Source organism: Pelodiscus sinensis, chromosome 1, assembly GCF_049634645.1.
Source record: "Pelodiscus sinensis isolate JC-2024 chromosome 1, ASM4963464v1, whole genome shotgun sequence".
NCBI lineage: Eukaryota > Metazoa > Chordata > Testudines > Trionychidae > Pelodiscus > Pelodiscus sinensis.
In genome coordinates this window covers 102,095,962-102,119,455 of record NC_134711.1, presented here as the reverse complement: position 1 = coordinate 102,119,455, position 23,494 = coordinate 102,095,962, and the positions used below count along the sequence as shown (strand labels likewise).

At 44.3% G+C, this 23,494-nt stretch overlaps 1 protein-coding gene across 1 annotated transcript; it reads left to right on the top strand.

Annotated features, from left to right (window-relative positions):
* Positions 1 to 115: 115 nt before the first annotated feature.
* Positions 116 to 23,397, top strand: LOC102449238 (uncharacterized). The gene is made up of 13 exons (XM_075939765.1): positions 116 to 205; positions 292 to 394; positions 1,758 to 1,984; positions 3,335 to 3,700; positions 4,908 to 4,999; positions 5,199 to 5,376; positions 8,244 to 8,472; positions 9,772 to 10,340; positions 13,355 to 13,526; positions 14,703 to 14,896; positions 18,894 to 19,057; positions 20,718 to 20,967; positions 21,306 to 23,397. Exons 3-13 carry the CDS (start codon positions 1,781 to 1,783, stop codon positions 21,528 to 21,530), a joined length of 2,643 nt encoding a protein of 880 aa, XP_075795880.1. The 5' UTR covers positions 116 to 205; positions 292 to 394; positions 1,758 to 1,780; the 3' UTR covers positions 21,531 to 23,397.
* Positions 23,398 to 23,494: the final 97 nt, after the last annotated feature.

Below are 23,494 nucleotides of genomic sequence, written 5' to 3'. Positions count from 1 at the left end.
GCCTGCGGCGAGGACTCTTCTGCGCAGGGACATCCTCCCGGTGCCAGTGATCCGGAGAAGCGCCACGTTGATGGTAAGTAAATAATGGTTGTCCCCCCCTTTTTTTTCCAGGAGTGGTACCGCTCCAGGCGCTACCAAGTCTCGGGAGGGGCATCCCTCGAGTAGAACTTCATCATCAAGGTGGATAAAGAGGAGCGAGGGAAAGGTAGTAACTCCCCACAGTCATACACTCCGTGTCCTCCGTAGGAGTGTGTATGTGTCTTACCTTAGTTTGTATTAACGAACGTGCAGAAAAAGGCTCCCCCCACTGCCAGAGATGGTTCCGTCTGCGGCGTCTGGTTACTAGGCAACGGGATCCTGCACTGTAGATTCCGACAGGCGAGTGGGAGCCCGGGTGAGTGAGGGGCGCGAGGGAGCATCCCCCAGGCACCTTCCCGGGGGCGGGGCGCCACACACCCCCCGCCCTGCCCTGGGGGACACCCCCCCCCGCCCTGTCCTTAGTGCGTGTGTGTGGGGGGGGGGGAGGATACACACACACAGCCCTGCCCTGCCCTCCCCTGCCCTGCCCTGGGACACACACCCCCGCCCTGTCCTTAGTGTGTGTGTGTGGGGGGGGGAGGATACACACACACCCCTGTCCTGGCCTTGGTGGGGAGGGTGCACACCTGTGCTGTGCTGCCCTGGGTCACACACACACACTCCTGCCCTGAAGTGTGGAGACACGCACACTTGAAAAAATCATGAGAGTTGGAAAAAATTCTGCAATAAACAATACAAATGCTGCAAACAAGTAGGTCTTTCCCAAACCTAAGGTTCCAGCTGGTTCTTCTAGCCCTGCAGCTCAATTAGGCTGTGTCTAGACTACATGCCTCTGTCGGCAGAGGCATGTAGATTAGACAGATCAGCAAAGGCAAATGAAGCCGCGATTTAAATGATCGCGGCTTCATTTACATTTACATGGCTGCCGCGCTGAGCCGACAAACAGCTGATCAGCTGTTTGTCGGCTCGCGCGCTAGTCTGGACGTTCCCCCTGTCGACATCAAAGCCCTTTGTCGGCAGCCCCGTTATTCCTCGTGGAATGAGGTTTACCGGAGCTGCCGACAAAGGGCTTTGATGTCGACAGGGGATCGTCCAGACTAGCGCGCGAGCTGACAAACAGCTGATCAGCTGTTTGTCGGCTCAGCGCGGCAGCCATATAAATGTAAATGAAGCCGCGATCATTTAAATCGTGGTTTCATTTGCCTTTGCTGAACAAACAAATCTACATGCCTCTGCCGACAGAGGCATGTAGTTTAGACGTACCCCTAGTGATAGCACCAATGGGAATTGTTTTAAATGGCTTAATCTGCATGAGAAAGATTGTAATTGCAATGTCCCTGAGTTAGTGGGAACTGACATTGCATCCACACGCAAATTGATGTTACAGTTGATGTCTGCTGGCTGCTGGCCAATAGTCTGTAAAAATTACTGCCTACAAGTTGTAAGAGTGATGCTGTAGCAGTTGGTGCAAGCTTAGTCATCTGAGTGCCCACATGAATGCATCCTGTTACTGTAATCAAATCATGTAGTGTGGACAAAACTTTGGTGTGTTTTTTAAAAGCAGCTGAAGAAGTATGGGAAAGTAAACATACTGCATGACATATGATTGCTAATGTATGTATAGCACATTGAAATAGATTGGATTCAAACAGTATCCCAAATCTATGGTAAAACCAGTTTTTACTGACTTTTCATACATCATCTGTTTGTTTTGGCAGCTGGTTGTCTTTGTGCTTTGGCTATGTCAGTGCTTTTTCATCCCTGCTGTGCCACCTTACCTTTGTTTGGTAATCTCCAAGAGCAGAATGTCACCTTTGTGGTCTGTATGTTGGAAGGCATGTCCTCCAAGCAAGATTTTCTGAAGGAACATCTCATAAAGACTCTCTTCTTGATGGCCAACTGTCCAACAGAGTCCATGTTCAACATCATAAGTTTTGCCAGCAAGGTAATGCCAACTCAGCCATTGCTGTGTAAAGGGTTAAGAGTTTATAAGAAAGCATAGTAAGATGACATCAGTGAAAACAATGCTTATCATTGTTGCTGTGTTTGAATTTTATCAATTAACTAATATAACCTCTGCCAAGTGAGGTGGCTATAGTAAGTTAATGATCTTCAGTGGGGTGAAATAAGTATAATAAATTAGGGGTGCAGAAGTCAGTACAGGGGGTTGGGTTGTGGAGGGTGCAGGAGTCAGGGAAGAGGGTTGGGGGTATTAGGGACTGGTGGCAGGAGGTGCAGGAGTCAAGGCAAGAATTGGGGGCTTAGAGCAGGGGGTGAGACGTGCAGGAGTCAAGGCAGAGATGGAGAGTCTCAGGGCAAGGGGTGAGGGAGCACAGAAGTCAAGGCAGAGGGCTGTGGGGAACTCAGAGCAAGGCTATAGGGGGTGCAGGAGTCACAACACGGGTGTAGGGGTGCAGGAGTTAGGGCAGGGGATTGTTGGGGAGGGCTCAGAGTAGGGGATTGAGAAGTGGATGGAACTCAGAGAAAGGTGCTAGGTATATGTGTATGGAACCATGGGCTGGTCTCTTACTGGGGCACTGCACTGTGATGCACCGACTTACTTTCACCATTGGTCATAACTTCATTAAAATTTGGCCTTTTCTCTCTGCCTATGACTTAAATAACACAGGAACAGAGGGAAAGAGAGTAATTCATCATATTGACTAAAATCAGTCAGCTCACAGTTACTATACTGAGTAATACAGATGATACACAGAAAACCTAATAAACTATCTTGTTAGTCTTTAAAGTGCTACATGACTGCTTTTTTGTTTTAGAAAAACATGAGGCAGAGTTAGACAGCAATGAACTTGGCCTTTGGAATCTGTGATTATACAGAAACTCTCATAAGATTGATGGGTCCTTTTCATTTTTACCCAGGAAAATGTCTGGAATTCTCCCACAGCCCTTGATGGATGGTATATTCTTCTTATTCCTCTTCCATCTTCCTCTAAAGAAATCCCCTACAAACCTCTTTGGAGTCTCCAAACTCCCCTCACCCTTAAAGACTATAAAATATCACTCCTATTTCTTTTCCAGGAAGTTAGAATTCATCAGATCTTAACTGACTAAAGGAATTTTATTGCAAGATGTGAGAATCTTCCTTCTGCAGCCCACACAATGAGCAGGCTGGGAATAAATGCAGGATCTCAACTATATTAGCCTATTTGTCAAAATAACAGCTAACTAATCCAGTTCTCAGTTTTATCAAGTTTGAAAAAATGCCGTGATATACAAATATTTGCCTAATTAATAGAAGTTTATTGTTTGATTAAAATAATTGGTCTTTGTACAGGTGGTAAAATGGTGCAGTAGTATGGTCAAATGTTCGCTCAGTAGCATAATTGAAGCAGCTGCCTGGATTAGAACTCTGCAGTGTGGGAAGGGTGCAGATGCTGTGGGCGCTTTGGCTTTGGCACTTGAAGACCCCACCTGCCAGGTGGTATACTTGGTCACTAATGCACTCTCTGAAAGTGCTTCAGAAGAAATCTGTAGCCTTCTTGCAGAGACTGGGGAGACACGTCCCGTGCACACTGTGTACCTGGTCGAAAAGCCAAGTGATTATGAAAGCAGCACGCAAAAAGTATTGGAGAAAGTAGCCAGACAATCTGGAGGATCCTTTCAGGTGATCACCCCACATTCCTCTGGAGCTGCAGGAGAGGTAACGCAATAACAACAGTTTTAGATTGAATGAGTTTTTGGTAATCCCAGTTCATGTAAACAAAATTTCACAAAACTGGATCTGAGGTAGAGAAAAATTTCTCTCTAGAAAGGTGGTCACAAGATAATTTTGTCTGGCTGCATGTGCATAAAGACAGGAAATAAATTCAGAATCTCTGTTAAAGATTATATCTGAAATTTCAAGATTGCACACAAACACAATTGTCCTTGTAGCCCGGTGGGGCTCTGGGAGGGCTCCTCCCTTTCAGGGTAAGTGGGCAGCCACTCTGTCCCAATACAGTCCTAATAAGTACTCACCTCTCTTTCTGTAGTGCTTAAAATTTCGATTTTTACTAGGAAGTGTAGAGCATGCAATATGCTCTACTTCAGAGGGAAGGGAGCATCTCGTAGAGGTCTTAAACAACAATACTTGACACCAATATTAGGGATCAAATTTAGATATACATGAGTGCAAACCTGTTTACTTCACCAGACCTAAATTTGGCCTGTGCAGTGGTGTAGATAGACTTTCAAATTAACTGATTCCAGCTTTTGGAAATGGAGGCCAGGGGAAGGAGATGGAGGTCCTGGAGGAAACCCTTGCAAAGAAAGTATATCTTACTCCTGCCAATTGATTTCACATTACAGGCTAGCTGCCTGCATAGCAGTGATGATTACAGTAGGTCCAAATATCTTTTTAGACATCCCCTTGCTATTTGGTTCACCATCAGCTGGGAACATTGAATGTTGTCCTTCAAAAAATAAAAGTAATGTTAAATAGTGCTTTAATAAGTAAAATACAAATAACAGCATTTGTCTAGCATATATAGATTTCACAGATTTTTTTCATGGTGTGGATCACATCTTAATAAAGGGGTTATGCAGTGCACTTGGATACTGATTAAAGAAACAGACAATAATTTAGCTGCCAAATGTTCGCAGATTTGGTTTATTTTGCATTTATAATCTAGTCTCTTAATGTTCCTCCTTTTAAATCTTTAGTTTGTTTGAAATGGGAGAAATCAACTGTAGTACACTTACAAGAGCTCATATACTACTGTGAGAAGGTGGTTAAGAACAAAGATAGATCACTGAATTTTGCTTGAGTATGAACTCAAGCTTTAAATATAAAATATCTGGTATAAAGATGGTCTCATTAAGAAATTAATTTAATTTGCTGCTTCCCTCTCCTCTTCCCCATTTTCCAGGTAAATCCAGAATGCACCTCAAGCATCCATTGCTGCAATGCTATCAGTAAATATCAGTCTTGTTCTCTGCTGATGGGTTATCCCAAAGGACAGTAAGTTCAAAATGTGGTGCATGGGACTGTCAGAGCCATTGGACTAGTAGATTAATTTGATAACGTAGTGATAAAAACAACTGAGAAATCTAGACACTTGTGGGTGGGTTTTCTTTGGCTTTAATTTTCAGAAATATGCATTATCTGTTGTGGAAATCTTTATCTCTTTCTAGAGCATACCACTGTCCTGTTTCCACAGCTTTCCTGTGTGTGGATGGAGCCGAAATTCCCCTAGTAAACCTCTGACAACCTTGATAAAGGGAAATATAATGAACTGGTTCCCAGAAGCTCCCCATTTGCTGAGGGGGGCCCGAGTCCTGGCTAGGAGAGAGACCGATGGATATTACTATCTGGGCCACATTGCTCAAGAAGTAAAGGTAAGTCTTTAATGTACAGTAAATGATGGTTATCAGTGATTCCTCATATGATGTTTCTCCCTATACCTCACCTTGAGTTTTGCTAGGGTAGGTCTTCTTTGGTTATCCCATATCTCTGTCTCTTGCTGGATGGCTATCAAGCTGTCTTCATTGGCTCATGCTCATAGGGTATGTCTACATTACCACCCTAGTTCGAACGAGGGTGGTTAATGTAGTCAATCGAAATTGCAAATGAAGCCCGGGATTTAAATATTCCAGGCTTCATTTGCATCTTGCCGGGCGCCGCCATTTTTAAATCTCCGGTAGTTTGGACTCCGTGCCCGTGGCTACACGCAGCACAGAGTAGGTAGTTCGAATTAGGCTTTCTAATTCGAATTACCGTTACACCTCGTTCCACGAGGAGTAACTAATTCGAACTACCTACTCCACAAGGAGTAATGGTAGTTCGAATTATCCTAATTCGAACTACCTACTCCGTGCCGCGTGTAGCCGCGGGCACGGAGTCCGAACTACCGGGGATTTAAAAATGGCGGCGCCTGGCAAGATGCAAATGAAGCCCGGGATATTTAAATCCCGGGCTTCATTTGCAACTTCGATTGACTACATTAACCACCCTAGTTTGAACTAGGATGGTAGTGTAGACATACCCATAGTTACCAAACGCAGGGCAGACTGTAGTGCGCATCTAATTACAAGCCTTTATTTCGAAATAATGTTGAGCTAGAGGTCTTCTTACTCTGACTCATGGTAACTCTCATTTCATGAGGAGTAAGGGAAGTCAAAGGAAGGTTGTTCTTCCTTTGACTTCCTCTTGTGTGGACAGCATCAAAAGCCGAGTTAAGCTATTTTGATGTAAGCTATCCAATTGACGTAGCTGAAGTTACGTAGTTTATTCCGACTTTAGCCCTGCTGTATAGACCTAATGTTCCCTGAGTCTCTTTCTGCAGCAGAATTTCTGCATGCGGTGGCCTGAGACTGTGCCATTACAGTGTTCTTTGTTCAGAGGGCATGGCCCTTGTATAACAAGTAGACAACAGTGATTTTGTTATGATGCCAGTCTCTGTAGTTATCAGTTAAAGACAGGTTTTCTGAAGAAAGGAATGCTCACTGAAGAATTTCATTGGTATGAATTCTGATTTGGTTTTTATGATGCCGTAAACTCAGGCCTCCTTGGCTTTCTGGAAATGTGTAATCATCAGCCTATTATGGTCAACTGAGTACTTCATGGCCACGCATGGAAAAGCTGGTTATAGATCCAGGGCTGGAGCTAAGGACCACCTGAATTAAACAAATGTGACTATATCAAAGCTTTTGGTATCAGTCAACTGTGCAGAGTCATCCCACTGTATAAAATCCTCAGCAGTTCATGTAAGTCATGATTTTGTGAGGGAAAGGGAAAAGGCTGTCAAAGCCCTTCAATAGTTATTTTATCTGGGCCAGAAGAAATGAAACCTGTAGGATGATGTGTCTGAATTCAGAATGAGAATTCTAGGGGCCAGTCTGGATGAAATAGCTGCTCTATATCAGTGTTGTTAACTCTAGGGCTATGTCTAGACTGCAGGGCTTTTCGGTGATACCAGAGGTATCTGAAAAAAGATTCAGAAAAGCAGACGCATTTTTTTGCCATTCCTGTAAACCTCGTTCTATGAGGAAGAAGGGATGTTCCAAAAGAGGGTTTTTTTTCCCCTTCATTTGGCCCTGTGTAGACAGGCCAAATGCTGGAAAAGCCTCTTTCGGAAGAAAAGCGGAAAAAGATACGCAAATTGCAGTTTGCAATTTGCATATCTTTTTCCGACTTTTCTTTGCAGTGTAGACATAGCCTATGAGTCACCCTAAGAGTAGGAAAGACCAAACCCTCCGTCCTTTTTAATCAGCACAGTAACAGACTGGCTGTGTCTAGACTGGCAAGTTTTTCCGCAAAAGCACCTGCTTTTGCGGAAAACTTGCCAGCTGTCTACACTGGCCGTTTGAATTTCCGCAAGAACACTGACGATCTCATGTAAGAAATCAGTGCTTCTTGCAGAAATATTATGCTGCTCCCGTTTGGGCAAAAGTCTTTTTGCGCAAAAGGGCCAGTGTAGACAGCTCAGATTTGTTTTGCGCAAAAAAGCCCCATCGCGAAAATGGCGATCGGGGCTTTTTTGCACAAAAAAGCGCATCTAGATTGGCACGGACGCTTTTCCGCAAAAAGTGCTTTCATGGAAAAGCGTCCGTGCCAATCTAGATGCTCTTTTCCACAAATGCTTTTAACGGAAAACTTTTCTGTTAAAAGCATTTGCGGAAAATCATGCCAGTCTAGACGTAGCCACTGTTTTCCGAAATACAGGAGAAAAGGATGTTTTGATGTCAGGATGTTTCTTGGTGTTTGTAGATTTCCCAACAATTTGCTAGTGGAGCAGAGGAATTATGTGAATCACTCCCTACAGCTACTGCAGATGCTCAGATTAAAACAGTAGCATTAGGGACATTTTAAAATTATGGCATTGGGGACATTTTCTTTTCTTTTCTTCTTTATTACGATGTAACTCACCATGCAGCAAACAGTAGTCTGTTTTGGCTACCCATTTTTCACTGACAGGGGTAATAGAGTTCTTCCTTAGCATGACAGTTGTGCTTCTCATCCACAGTGAACACAATACTGTCAATATCCAAGAGTGAAGGGAGAGGAGAACTTTAAAGACTGATTTGAACAGAACAGAGTGGGAAAAAAATAGCAATCTAGGTTCAATGAGTTCTCTGACCATGTGCTATTTCTTGGAATTTCTGTCAGTTTCCTCTCCCTACTGTTTGCAGCCCGCAGCCCCTTGTGTTTGTCCTGTGTGGGACTCACCTTTTTGTCTTGTATTCTGCATGGTTTAATCCTGCAGGGCTCCAGGGAATGTTTTTTAATTGAGTTTGAGAAAAGTCGGTTGCTGAGAGGCAAGGTGCAGTTTCGCATGCAAGAAACACCCCTCTATGACATTATCCACTATGAAGATGCCAGGCGACAGCCACTAGCTCCAGGAGACAGAGTCTTGGCACCATGGGAGGCTAATGGTGAACGATATGGTCCAGGCACTGTACTAAAGGGTGCAGAGAGCACAGACACACAGTTAGGTACAAGTACATTTTTCCTGTTATTATCTATGTTGGAGGAACACCTTCAAATGTGCTAGATAATGTACAGAGAGGAAAGCACAGTGTCTGCCACAAGGAGCATACAGTTTGTACAGGCAGTCCCCGGGTTACGTACAAGATAGGGACTGTAGGTTTGTTCTTAAGTTGAATCTGTATGTAAGTCAGAACTGGCGTCCAGATTCAGCTGCTGCTGAAACTGACCAGCAGCGGCTGAATCAGGACGCCTGGGGCAGAGCAGCTGGGGTGCTGCCGGGTTGGTCCAGTAGCGCCCAGAGCGGCACTGCGGGACCAACCGGCAGCGCCCCAGCTGCTCTGCCCCAGGGTCCACAACAAAAGCCTGGTCTGCTGGGGGGGGGGGCGCACTAGCTGCACCCCCCCCCCCCAGCAGACCAGGGACACGGGGAGCAAAGCCGCAGCAGCAGTGGGGTGCCGCGCCTATCAGGCTTTGCTCTGGCAAAGCCTGAGAGGCGCAGCACCCCGCCGCTTCTGCGGCTTTGCTCCCGGTGCCCCTGGTCTGCTGGGGACCATCTCCAGCAGACCAGAGGCACCGGGAGCAAAGCCGCAGCCGTGGCGGGGTGCCGCGCTTCTGAGGCTTTGCCAGAGCAAAGCCTCAGAGGTGCGAGACCCCTCCACCTCCCCGGCTTTGCTCCAGGTGTCCCTGGTCTGCTGGAGACGGTCCCCAGCACACCAGGGGCACCCGGAGCAGCTTTTCTTGCCCCAGAGGTCGAGGTGGCGGGACGCTGCGCTCTGGACGGTCCCGCTGCCTGCGAGCTCCGGGGCGAGAGACCCCCGTTCGTAAGTGCGGATCCGACATAAGTCGGATCCGCGTAACTCGGGGACTGCCTGTAATTTGTTTTTGCTCTTCCTTTCTTCTTTCCTTCTCTTTTACTTTTGGTGCTGCTATTCAATGCCAGAATTCCATGAATCAACCTGTAGGGATGCTTTGTGAATGGGGACTTTGAAAGAATTGAATTTATTGTGCATCCAGGTGATGCCACAGCTGACATAAAGAGAAAAAAGTTATAGGGGCTGTTAGGTAGTATATTGGGTGAAATCTGACCTCATTGAAGTGATTTTATCCATTGTCTTCTCAGAAAGTTTGAAGGAGATATGTGGCTCTTAAATATATAAAAATGGACAAACTTTTAATGGTTACAGAGTCTTTCACTGCTTTGTATAGTACAAGATCTTATATCATCTCCAGGTCTCCAAGAGGTAAATTATTCATGTTTTTTGCATGCTTCTAAAGTGCTATTTGTCATTTAATTCTATTTGCAGCCAGTGAAAACAGCAGAGTGCTGGTGAATTTCTGGAATGGTCAGACTAAGAAGGTGGCCTCTGACTTAGCTTTATGGATTCCTCTGCCTCTGAGTGAACGCATCATCCTTGAACTTCAGATGCCATTAGCAGCCAGGAAAATGTTGGTAGACTCCAGCTCAGACTATCCCTACATTGTGACACCTGGTTACAGAGCTTCAGGGCATTGTAGACTGGATCACTTAAATTCAGTTTGCTGGCAGGGTTCCATGCAGGTTCAGTCACATCCTAATTGCAACTCTGGATGTTCTTCACTTTGCCATTGCTGCCTTGCAGCCTGGGTGCCCATCAGGCCCTCAGTGAACCGAACACAACCAGAAGACGATCTGATCCCAGGAACAAGCCTGACCAAAGAAGAGCTGAGCAGGAAGATAGAAGAGCAGCTGTCTAAAGGGAGAGTCCCTGTTTCAGGCAGAGTCTCAAGAAAGGAAGACCAAAAGGCAAAGAAGAAGAGACTACAGAAAGAAAGTACCTCTAAAGATTTAGGATCCTGTGTGGGAATGGGAAACAAGGTTACAGAACCCAAGAAGGTAGAGTGCTTAATACTGACTGGAATTACAATATCCTTTACTACAGCTGCAATAATATCCTGTGATTGATTCTGAACTCTGTGGCAAAACATTATTAGAAATACTGGACTAGATTATCATGTACAGCTGAGCTCTGCTAGGGACAGGGAAACCATAGGTGGCTTTCTATCACCTTTTTGAGTCCTTGGAAAGTCTGGCTGTTGGGCAGGAGCGTGGGGGGACGGCAACTCAGGGTTCCAGTGGCTGGGCAGAAGTGGGGGGCCAGCAACAATCACAGAGCTCCAGCCCCGGTGGCGGCCAGGGAGCTATGGCCCTGGCAGTGGTACTCTAGCTCCCAGTGGCAGCCAGGAAGCTCCAGCCCTGGTGGCAGCCAGGGAGCTCTGGCTCTAGCAGCAGTGGAGCCAGCGGCAGCTAGAGAGCTCCAGTCCAAGAAGCCATGGCCAGCCAGGCAGCTGCAGGGCTGGGCTAAGCCCTAGCCAGGGGGCAGCGGTTCGGCACAGGCCATGAGGAGAGGGACCTCCCCTGGTCCAGCAAATCCCCTTGTACAAATATAGGCATTTTTGTATACACTAATGTGTCCTTTTGGCATTATCAAATTTGGTCCCCCAAAGATTTTTAAACCATAGATCAGATGATTTTTTTTTTAATAGACACAAGCACTTTGTTGTACTAAAACTGACCTTCAGAATTCTTGGCATTTCATTTGTTTTGTTTGTAGTTTTAAAAGATTCCTTGGACTGAGTGTTACGGACAGGTCCTGAGCTGGTATAAATGATCAGAGCTCCATTGATCAATTACTAAATTTTAAATCCAGAAGGGACCATTATGATCTAGTTGAATGTCCTTCGTAAAACAAGCCAGGGAATCTGACTCAATAGCTTGAAATCACAGGACTTATGACAGTTTACACAACTGAGGATCTCCCCCAACCCCTTGTTTTAGTAATTTAATAATGAATTCTATTTAATTTGGGGTTCACGGAAGGCCAGGGTGTCAGCTCGAATGAGGCCTAGTTCATGCAGGCACAGTGCAGATTTTTCCATATGGCTCTCCCCAGTACACCACAATTCTAATTTACCTCACTTTTTTCTAGTACATTTCTGCCAATGCATCTTATTACTGGCCTACTGGTCCAGTTTTGGGTCCTTCTCATACAAAAACATTGCCAGTTGTGGGGTAGCTTTGGGATGCAAACAAATCTAAGAAATGAGCAGCAAACTTGTACGCGTTAAGGCTTCACTTATTCCTGGAATAAAGAATAAAGAAATCAGTTTTATTTTCCTTCTGACACCCCAGTTTGGATTAGTTGTGTCCATGTCAAAATGACAGTGAAATTAGTCACTACTGTGTCCGCAATGACTGCTCTTCATCTCCAAGCAACATTTCCCTTCAGCTGAAGGCTCTCCAGTCATTCAAGTAGTATGACCCAGGGTTAGCTTACACTAACAGTGTAATTAGTGCAGTAAAGGCAAGACCATACAGAATAGTAATAGAAATGTAGCCGTGTTAGTCTGGTGTAGCTGAAGCAAAATGCAGGACTATGTAGCACTTTAAAGACTAACAAGATGGTTTATTAGGTGATGAGCTTTCGTGGGCCAGACCCATTTCCTCAGATCAAATAGTGGAAGAAAATAGTCACAACCATATATACCAAAGGATGCAATTAAAAAAAATGAACACATATGAAAAGGACAAATCACATTTCAGAACAGAAGGAGGATGCGGGGGGAGGGAGGAAGGAAGGTAAGTGTCTGTGAATTAATGATATTAGAGGTGGGGAAAGTTAAATGTCTGTGAGCTAATGGTATTAGAGCTGATAATTGGGGAAGCTATCCTGGTAATGGGTAAGATAGTTGGGGTCTTTGTTCAATCCGCCCTCCCCCCCCGGAGAGTGTCAAATTTTAACATGAATGACAGTTCAGAGGATTCCCTTTCAAGTGCAGCTGTAAAAGGTCTTTGTAGAAGAACGCAGGTGGTTAAGTCGTTGAGACAGTGTCCTTTCTGGTTGAAATGGCAAGAAATAGTTTTTTCTTTGTGATCTTGTCTGATATCTGTTTTGTGGGCATTAATCCTTTGGCGAAGTGTCTGAGACGTTTGTCCAATGTACATAGCAGACGGACACTTTCGGCACATGATAGCATAAATTATATTTCTGGATGCGCAGGAATATGTGTTCTTGATCTTATAACTCACTTGGTTAGGTCCAATAATGGTATCAGCAGAATGAATATGTGGACAAAGCTGGCAACGGGGTTTGTTGCAAGGGAAGGTACCAGGGTTGGTATTAGTGTGGTATGTCCTGTGGTTGTTGGTAAGAATCATCTTGAGGTTAGCTGGTTGTCTATAGAAGACTATGGGTCTGTCTCCCAGAGCCTCTTGGAGTATGGTATCCTGTTCCAGTATAGGCTGTAGTTTATTGATAATGTGTTGAACAGGTTTAAGTTGGGGGTTGTAGGTGATGACAAGTGGTGTTCTATTGTTGGTTTTCTTGGGTCTATCTTGAAGTAGATGGTTTCTAGGTATTCGTCTGGCTCTTTCAATTTGCTTTTGTATTTCTCCGGGTGGGTAGTTGAGATTTATAAATGCTTGGTGGAGATCCTGAAGCTTCTGGTCTCTGTCAGTGGGATTAGAGCAGATGCGGTTGTATCGAAGGGCTTGGCTATAGACGATAGATCGTATGGTGTGTTCTGGATGGGAGCTGGAAGCATGTAGGTAACTGTATGAGTCAGTGGGTTTTCTGTAGAGAGTGGTGTCTAATTTTCCATTGTTGATTTGTACTGTGGTGTCCAGGAAGTGGACCTCTCATGTAGAATGGTCCAGGCTGAGGTTGATGGTGGGGTGTAGGTTGTTAAAATCTCTGTGGAATATCTCCAGTGTTTCTTGGCCATGTGTCCAGATCATAAAGATGTCATCGACCATACAGTATCTTATTTTGTAAATTCATGTTACTAACTCATTTTACTCCCCCCACCCCACCCCGGCTCAGCATTTTGATAGTTTCCTGTTGTCTACAGAGCCCTCAGAGGGAAATGGCTTCAACAGACTTGACAGGAGATGCTCCTGTCATGGTGGATGCTGCTGTCCATCCAGACACCTGCCTAATGGAACCAGGGCACAGTAACAAAGAAGATGGCAGATGCTATGGGGCTGATCATGAGTCTCTTCTTAAGAATGAACCCGGTATTGGTATCGTATCAACTAGCTATTTCATACAAGCATAGGGCATGTCCTACCAGATGTGAGCATTTGTTCTTCTTGTCTGGTCTCTTGTCGTTGGCAGTATTTCATTCCTGGTGCCTTAAAGGAAGATAAGAAAACACCATAATGCATCTCGTCAATCGTGCTCTGCTATGCTCAGGCCCTATAGATTGTGCACTATGGTGATTTACTTATCTTCCTCTGAAACATAAATGTTTCCTTTTTAGGCTCCTGCAGCTGCTACTTTGTGTCCTGAAATATGATCTTTGATTGCTCATTTTAGAGATTTCTCTAAATCACTAGAGATTTTATTAGTCCTAAAGCTACCTGCTCTTTTTAAAATCTGACTGTAGTATTTGACTGGACTGCCTGTGGCAAAGGATTTCTCAAGTAGGCTGTAATTTGTGTGAAGAAAGATGTGTTCTTCTTTGTTCTAATTACTGCTCTTTAATTTCCTTGTAAAAGCGACGAGGAGTCCTGTGGCACCTTATAGACTAACTGAAGTGTAGGAGCATAAGCTTTCGTGGGCAAAGACCCACTTCGTCAGATGCAACATGCATCTGACGAAGTGGGTCTTTGCCCACGAAAGCTTATGCTCCTACACTTCAGTTAGTCTATAAGGTGCCACAGGACTCCTCGTCGCTTTTGCAGATTCAGACTAACACGGCTACCCCTCTAATACTTAATTTCCTTGTGTAGATTCTTGTTCTTGTATTATAAAAAAGGTTCATAGTATAAAATACCTTTCAGTGAAGTCCCCTTTAACCAATGGCTTCTACACTTTAAAGAGAGCTCTGTGCAAGCAACTGGGAATGGATTTTAAAGGCCAAGAGCGTCCTCTTGCCATATCACTTATTTAGGGCCTTTGTACCAGTCCCTGTCCAACTTCCATCAAGGAGAGGCTGAAACTATTACAGCACACATGCGCGTTCCCTCACAGGCAGGATATCCAGCACCATGCCCTACTACAGTACTCCTATTGAGAGAGGCTCAATAGCTATGAGCATAGTCAATGCTTCATCCCAGTTATTCAGTAAAAACTCCTCCTTGTCTAGATTGGCAAGATTATTTTTGAAAGTGGTTACTGTCCTGTGGTCACTAAAAAGCTCTCGCTTGTGTTTTATAAGGTGTTATCATCTGTTATATCTCTAACTTGTTTGAAAGCTCTTTTTCAGTCCAGCACAACAGAAGCTACAGCCCAGTGTCCTCCAATAAACCCTCCTCTGAAAGTACAGGCTTTCAGCACTTCCAGTCTCCAAGCTGTGTTTAACCGAGTGGAGCAATCTCTGAAGAAAGACCGTTTGACGATTGAATCAGTTCTGCATATACAGAGACCCCACAGTGCTCTGAGTACACAGGTTAAGATCACACAGTATTTTCTAGGAAAATTTTTTAAAATCTGCCTACTTAAATCAATTGGCTTATTCCACAAAGTTCTTTTTGTCAATTTTCTGAAAGGTTATTTCCCTAAGGGCCTAAAATTTCATTTCTGATCGGTTAAGTGTCAAGAGAATGAGTTGACACTTTTACTTTGGTGACCATTGGACGCTATCTCAAATTCTTCAGTTCAGCCACCTCCCCCTATCCTTGGCCATCTCTGCATGAGCATAAATTTGATAGCCTGAGGACTGATCTAATTTGTGTTGATTGTTGAGAGGACAGGGATACCTGGACATGCTCCAGTTACACTCTTTGTTGGCAGATGGAGGTGTAGAAATTTCTACCCTGTTGTGGGGGAATCCTCCGGTGGTGTAGCCATCGAGGGCAGACCATGCTGTTTTAAGAGCTGTATTATGTTGATAGTGTGATGCAAAGCAGCTGTACTACAACAACATAATCTGGTCCAATTAGTTCCTGGCCATGAGGTTCATAGGATTTATTCACATGGCATAGTATAAAATCAATTAGCATGGCCTCTTTGTTTGTCCATTTTATGAGAACAATGCATGTTGTCATTTTCCAGGAACAGGAATTTTCTTGTATGCTTAGTCCTTCTGTGAAGCTTTCATTTTCACATATGGTCTAATATTCTTAGTCATCCTTGTAAGATATAGAAAACATTATTTTTCTTTTGGGTCATTTCAAAATAATAATTTCTGAAATAATAATTTTGAAATAGTGTGTCCGCACTACAGGGAAACCTCAAAATGAGTCCAAGGCAGGCTCTGTTAATGTAGACCCACTACCTCAACTTAGAGCCCCAGGAAGCACTGGGGAGTCATTAGTTTGAATTACTCTGGGCAAGTGTTATTTTGAAATAGCTGCACCAGAGTGTCCACACTACTGCTATTTTGAAATAACTGTTTCGAAATTAGCATTATTCCTTCTGGAAAGCAGGAGTTACTATTTTGAAATAACCAGTCTGCTATTTTGAAATAACGCGGTAGTCTGGATGCTCTGCTTGTTATTTCAAAATCACTCGCTAGTGTAGACCAGGGTTTATAGATAAGGAAACAATGGAACAGCGCAGTTAAATGTGTACCCATAGCCATAGGGAAAGTCCGTACATATCACAGTTGGGATAAAAACTCAGGGTGCCTTTATCCTCAATACTGCGTTCTAGCTACTAGCTCAGTGGTTCTCAGCCAGGGTATGTTTACTCTGAGGGTAGCAGGTATAGGTTGCACCTCTGAAAACCGGAACTCTCTGGTTCGGCAACATCCGTGGTCTGGCAAGACCACAGATGCTCCTGGACCAGAGAGCCCCAGAGCCTAATGGCAGGAGGGCCAGTAGACTCGCTGGAGCTGGGGACAGCAGGGCTGGAGGAACCCCACAGCAGTGTTGGACCACAGACCAGCGAATCTTGGCAGCCCACTGCAGTGCAGAGTTGGGGGCTGGTGAATTCCAGGTGCCTGAGGCAGCGCAGAGTTGGGGGCTAGAGAAGCTCAGGCTCCCGCAGCAGCATGAGGTTGAGGACTGGAGAAGCCCAGGTGCCTGCAGCAGCATAGGACTGGGAGGAATTTGGCCACACGCTGGAGAACCCCGGCCGCCAAAGGGGGCCAGAGCTGGCAGCAGCAGAGTGTGGGGAGAGAGTAGAGAGGGCCAAGGCAAGGGGCCGGCTGGCTTGGGACTCATGGCAGGGGATACCACTGGCAAATTCTGTTGTTTGGGAGCAGCAAGGTCCAACCTGTACAATACTTATATTCCAACTGATTTATTTTATCATTATATGGTAAAATAAGAAAGTAGACAATTTTTCAATAACAGAGGGTATGTCTACACTACCACCCTTGTTCGAACTCAGGTGATTAATGTAGGCAACCGAAGTTGCAAATGAAGCCCGGGATTTAAATATCCCGGGCTTCATTTGCATCTTGCCGGGTGCCGCCATTTTTAAAGCCCCGGTAGTTCGGACTCCGTGCCCGCGGTTACACGCGGCACGGAGTAGGTAGTTTGGATTAGGCTCTCTAATCCGAACTACCGTTACTGAGGTGTACCGGTAGTTCGGATTAGAGAGCCTAATCCGAAACACGCGGCACGGAATAGGTAGTTCGGATTAGGCTCTGATCCGAACTACCGGTACACCTCAGTAACGGTAGTTCAGATTAGAGAGCCTAATCCGAACTACCTACTCCGTGCTGCGTGTAGCCGCGGGCACGGAGTCCGAACTACCGGGGCTTTAAAAATGGCGGCGCCCAGCAAGATGCAAATGAAGCCCGGGATATTTAAATCCCGGGCTCCATTTGCAACTTCGGTTGCCTACATTGTTCAAACTAGGGTGGTAGTGTAGACATACCCAGACTGCTGTGACACTTCTGTATTTTTATGTCTGCTTTAGTAAGTAAGTAGCTTTTAAATAGGTGAAATATGGGAGTATGCACGACAAATCAGACTCCTGATGGGGTACAGTAGTCTGGAAAGTTTGAGAACCCCTTGTTCATCTTCCATTTATAAAGTACTTTTTAATTTTTTGAAGTTTCACTTTTTTATATTCAATCTTTCCAGCTGTAACACATAAAGCATGAACCACTTACAGGACATAGATTTTGAAAACTAACTTACATCATACAGCAAAGAAAACACTCAAGAGATTTAGCTAAGGTATTTACAGCGTCAGATACTGACTTTTTAATTAAAAAACACAGAATAAGTACTGTTCTAGGACACTCATGAAAATAGGGAATGAAATTGCTGTCTGAAGTTCTTATTGCAAAGGAACTATAACTTACTGTTGTTTAAACTAAAACTTGTATCTGACGCTTCAGTGATTAATTACAGGATGAGCTGCCTCTCTGCAGATACACTTGTGTTAGGAGTAGGGAAATAAAAAATTAACCAGCTAAACGATTTTAATTATATTGGTTAACTGAAACAAAAGCTGGTGCAGGGACTGTGGTCCTATGGCGGGGTCTACTCTTGGCAGGGGCTGCCTCAGCCAGAGTCCTGCCAGCTACCCCATCACAGGCAGGGGACTCCTCTACCCTGGCCCTCAGTATGCAAGGCTGCTCCAGCCTAACTGGCTGCAGTTGGGGTCCTGCCAGCTGGACCCTGTTATGCCGCAGCCGGGGTGTGTGTGCGCTTTGGTTGGGCCCTGGGCACCATGCCATGAGCGGGGGGACCTGCTCTGGCTGGACCCTGTGCGCCAAGTCACAGGTAGTGGGGGAGGGCCTGCTCCAGATAGGTAAGCATGCTGGTAAGGCTAATGCTTACTGGGTAACCTTTTACATCCCTAGTCAGCAGTACACTACATATTCAGAAGACAAAGTAATGAGATTTAAAAACTCAGTTTTTCATCCCCAAGGATATGCTTTTACAAACTACAAATAAGAAACACTCTTCAGCTCCCACATACAGCTACTTCTTGTGTCAAACACTACATGGCAATGTTACACAGCAGGAAGTGAAGAATGTAGTATCTGTTCAAAACTAGAGAGAGAAATTTCTTTTGTCACTGGTGGGCAGAATGCAGTTATCCCTCCTGTAATTTGTCAGCACACATAGGTTAAACCCCCCAATTATAAAACATTATGGGGTATTTTTAATAACCACATGTGGTCAGAACCTCTATTCTGATCCAAAAGTTGCAGTAACAATATAGGTGGTTCCATGCATTGGGTCAATACTAAGTTGGACCAGTGCTGCCTACTGAATTGTGAATACCATTTCTTGAAGTATCTGGATTTTCCTTCACCCAGCTAGTTATAGACCATGCTTGACCCTTCGATAGAGCTCCTGAAACATGCTCGTGTCACACCCATCGTGTTCACAGTTCAGAAATGTTTCTGTGACAATAATCAATAAGTGTTGCTCTCAGCATTCAGGAGTTACATTGGAAAATTAAGTCTTACCATCTAGCAGCACTTTGGTTTACATTAGGAAAAAACCTTTACTGATATTAAGGACTTTTTCTTTCAGAAATCAGTCACCAAAGGTACAACTCAAAGGAACCTAAGAGAGATGAACTTCAACACAGCCAGGATTGAGCACAGAAGGAAGCAAGAAGAACAGAGGCAGCAGAAGCGGGAACAACAGCAAGAGGCAGAAGGCCTCAAACGCCAGTTGATGCGTGACAGCAAGCGGTAATGGTGTGGGGTGCAGGTGAAAGGTCAGCGAGTGGAGGAAAGATTTCAGCAATGCCTGAGGCTTGGCCATTTCTATAAGTATTGGGTATTCTGTAATACATGCTTGCTGAGCTAGTGCTATCTTAAATGTTTATAGATTGTCCTCCCACTCTAGTGCCTGAGTGCTGGTCACAGTCCTCCATGTAGAGCCTATGTCTTAAAGGGCTTGCGCACTCTCAACTCCCATCCAAGGCAATGAAAAGCACATATCACTTTGCAGGATTGGGCCCTTAAATACTACAATTGGATTAGTTATGGTTCTGAAATGCACTCCTGCTGCTCTCCCCAGCAGCAGGAGTTTACCCTTTTCTTTATGCAGTTGGATAAAATGATAAATTTCCAGTAGGGACTCATGAAATCAGAGACATCTTTTAGCGTGAAACATTCTCGTATTTTGTTATGAGGCAGAGGAGTCAAAATTATGCCCAGCTGAGGGATCTGCATTGGTCACTTGCCTGTGAGGGCAATACCTAATTGCATGCAATAGAGTAGGATCACAGTTGTCTTTATCTTTGAGCTTGCCTGCATGAGGAGTTATTCCTAATTTATTCACTGTGTGAATGCTCTAATTCTGGAATAAGTGCTCCTTCTTCTGAATTAGCACAATCCACTCTGGAAGTTGATTAAGTTAAGTCAGAAGAAGGCACTCTTATTTTGGAATAATAGCATCTACACAGAGAGTTAGTCAGCACAGGTGTGTCTAGACTACATGGCTCCATCAACGAAGCCATGTAAATTTGTTTACTCGGCAAAGGGAAATGAAGCGGCAATTTAAATAATTGCTGCTTCATTTAAATTAAAATGGCTGCCGCGCTATGCCGATCAGCTGTTTGGCGGCACAGCGCTGTAGTCTGGACACTCCATGGTCGATATCAAAGGCATTTGTCGACCTCCCCGTTATGCCTCGTGGGATGAGGTTTACAGGAGAGGTCGACAAATGCCTTTGATGTCAACCGCGGAGCATCCAGACTACAGCGCTGTTCCACCAAGCAGCTGATCGGTACAGCGCGGCAGCCATTTTAATTTAAATGAAGCAGCAATTATTTAAATCGCCACTTCATTTCCCTTTGCCTACAACCCTAATCTACATGGCTCCGTCAGCAAAGCCATGTAGTCTAGACGTGCCCCAAGAGACACGTATTCCACTTTGAAATCACACTCTTCCTTAATTCAAATGGACTTTCATGTTTAGACAAACCTCATCTTGATCTGATCTCAGCATATGCTGGTGAAGAATGAATAGAGTATGCTGGGACCTGAAGTCTTGGACTATATTGTAGACCACCTGTGGGCTGCATTTGGTAATAAATTACAGTTTAGTCCTCGTTTTAACAGTACATAATAGCTAGCAATAGTTGCAAACTTTATAGACAAAAACAAAATTTAACATTTTTGACTATTTTTCCACCACCTGTAGTAATAATCTGAGCAGAAATGTACTCAGGAGACTGCAGTTAATCCTCTTAACTATGCAAAAAATGGCATTGTATATTCAATGTCCGAAAATTGTCAGGACCTCTGGTTTACATTTTATTCATTGACCCTTGTAGAAATGACCTTTTTCCTTTGCTTCTCTTGGTTTCTGACATGCTTTCTAGCAATTTTTTTTTGGAAACAGGCAGAGGTCACTTCAGAGGACACTGCAAGCCTTGGAGAAGCAGCTGGAGTTCAATAATAAGGCCTGGCAGCATATGGCAAAGCTCCAGACTGCCAAGGCAGAGAGAAACAGAAAGGAGTTGTCTTTGAAGGAAGAGGAGAAGAGAAAGGAGAATGAAAGGCTGCAGTTCTTAAAGGCACAGCACTTGCAGAGAGAGGAGCTGCAGGCAGAGTACAACAAGAAGAGCTATGATCAAGACAAAAAGAGACAGGTGAGGGCTATTCCTGGACTCTTCCTTTGCTACCCTGCCACTAACACCATCTAAAATAATGATATTATTTGGAGATATCTATATGAAAGGTGGTTTTAAATATGTGCAGACTGATGCAAGGAGAGCTGGAGATGCCCACATAGCTATAGGACAGGAACTATTTTAAAATGCCATGTTCCAGCCTTCTGCAGCAGGAGTCCTTGTAAACTAAGAGTTGTATCGAAGGTGCTGACATTGGCAAATTCCCAACAACCTATTCCCAACTTCTATCCATAACAGGCACTAGGTGGGACTGAGCCTGAGAGCCAGCTGTAAGACTTTCAATTCTTTTACTGTAGGATATGCTGCGGAGCAGAATGCAATCCCGGCAGGAGACCTTAGAACAAGAAATCCAGGAGCACGACATGCAGCAGAAGCAGCATGGGGATGCAAAATGGACAGCCTTCCAAAATCGGGATCGTTTTCAACAGAAGATGGAAAAAGAGTGCCCAAAACATCGTAACCTCCAGCAGTACCTCAGAGAGCAAAACCTTTTGATGCTCCGGGCTTCACTGCTGTCATAAAAAGCCTGCTACATAGGCAAGCAGGCCTAGGAACACTGTAAAACTTTAAGTGTGAGTCCACATGCTAATGTCCGGGAAATGGTGCTGTTGAGGCAAGCAAAAATATTATTATTAGAGCTAGTTGATATCTTCCCTTCATCACAGCCAAAGAGCCTTTTCAGCTTTTTCTTTTGGAGATGCTAATCAGTCTACTGAGTTTGAAGACACCCAGCTTGATGTCTGGCTTCCATGTGCCTTACATGCTACACATGTAGTAGTCTAGCAGATGGATGCAACTCAGGTCAGGGCTAGGGATGATAATGCTCAGCAAGCGAGAAAGGAATTTGCAGTGTGATTTGCCATCTCAAAACAAAAAAACGCCCAAAACCTAGTGTTGAGGTTCAGACAGGCATTAGAGGGAGCAGGATGGTGACAGTCCCTGCCCAAGACAGCGTTGCTGCAAGGTTGCATTCATTTCTGAGTCTCCGAGTGAAAGGAAGATGGCAACAAACTGGAGGGAGTGAAGCAACATAATGATTTTATGGGACTGACTCACTTAGAATCAAAGAAAAAAAATATTGTATAGCAAGGGAGAGGAACATCAAGCTGTAAACACCAAAGAAGGAGAATTATTATTTAGGCTTCTAAAGAGGTATACTTAAGGAATATACCCTAAGGGACATAAAAATAAGAAAAAGTAGGAATAGGGACATACAAATAAGAAAAATTTGAATGTCAGGAAAAGCTTCCTGAAACCACCATTTGTTAAGCTCTGTATTACCTTCCCATGAGAGCTGTGGAAGCCCCATCCCTGTAGCCATTTTAAGTGAACAGCCAAAGGAAGTATATTGTTGGGAACAATTCAGCACTGGCAAGAGGGGAAACCACGTGACTAGGTGTGACATTCTGTACCTCAAAGCAGCTCCCTGGAACCACCATATTCACCACTGTGATATGATTAGGATATGCTTTGTACAAATTATGCCTTTTAACATTCTTTTAAAAGTCTCAATCTGTTGAACATTAATATCATGTTGGGTTGTATCTGCTATCATTATAAGTGAAGTTATTAAGTACTTCTATATACGCTCCTGAAATATGTTGCAAGGCAAGAACACCCACAACCAGTCTTTCAGTTACAATAAAGGAGTAGTCAGATAGCAGTAATAACTCATCAACACATACTCCACTATCCCAGAGCCTTTTTGGCAAAGTCATATATACCATCGGGGCAGACTAACCCACGTCACAGCAAAGATCTTTCCAGCAATCTGGAAGAAAGTATAAGAGAGACAATGACATTATTACTTGGCTTTGCTTCCCAGCTCAACATGTGGAAGAACATCTGGAGGACAAAGACTTTGAACTGGGGAAGTTTGGTCCCAGGCTGGAAGGCGGTCCCAGCCTGTTTATAGAGGAACTGATGGATCACAAAGGTAACGTATGATTAGCAAGAAGAATTGCTATTGCCACCAGCAAACTTGCAAGATATACCAATGATGTCACTGCTCTGAGACACTGTGCCTAGATGAAGGCTAACTGAGAAAAGAAGGTGGACAGTACACCTTTTTCTGGAAAGGAAAGTCTGCCAATGACAGGTGCACTCACAATGTCTGTTTTGCAATGAGAAATAAGTTTGTCAGTCAGCTTACAGAATTTCCAGTAGGAATCAATGAATGTCTTATGACTTTTTGTCTTAAGCTCAGTAACAACCAATCTGATGCTGTCATCAATGCATATGTCTCAATACTTGATTCTGTTGAGGATATTATGGAACAATTCTATACAGATCTTGACACAGTCTTGATCAGCAATCCCAAGGAAGACAAAATCATTCTCCTCAGAGATTTTAATAATAGAGACGGTGGGAGTCAAATTTTTGGATGGGCACTTTGAGGAAAGAAGGAATTGGAAAGGCTAACACCATCACATGCAGCAAAACAACATACCACAACAGCAGAAGAAAGAATTTATAGGCAACACCA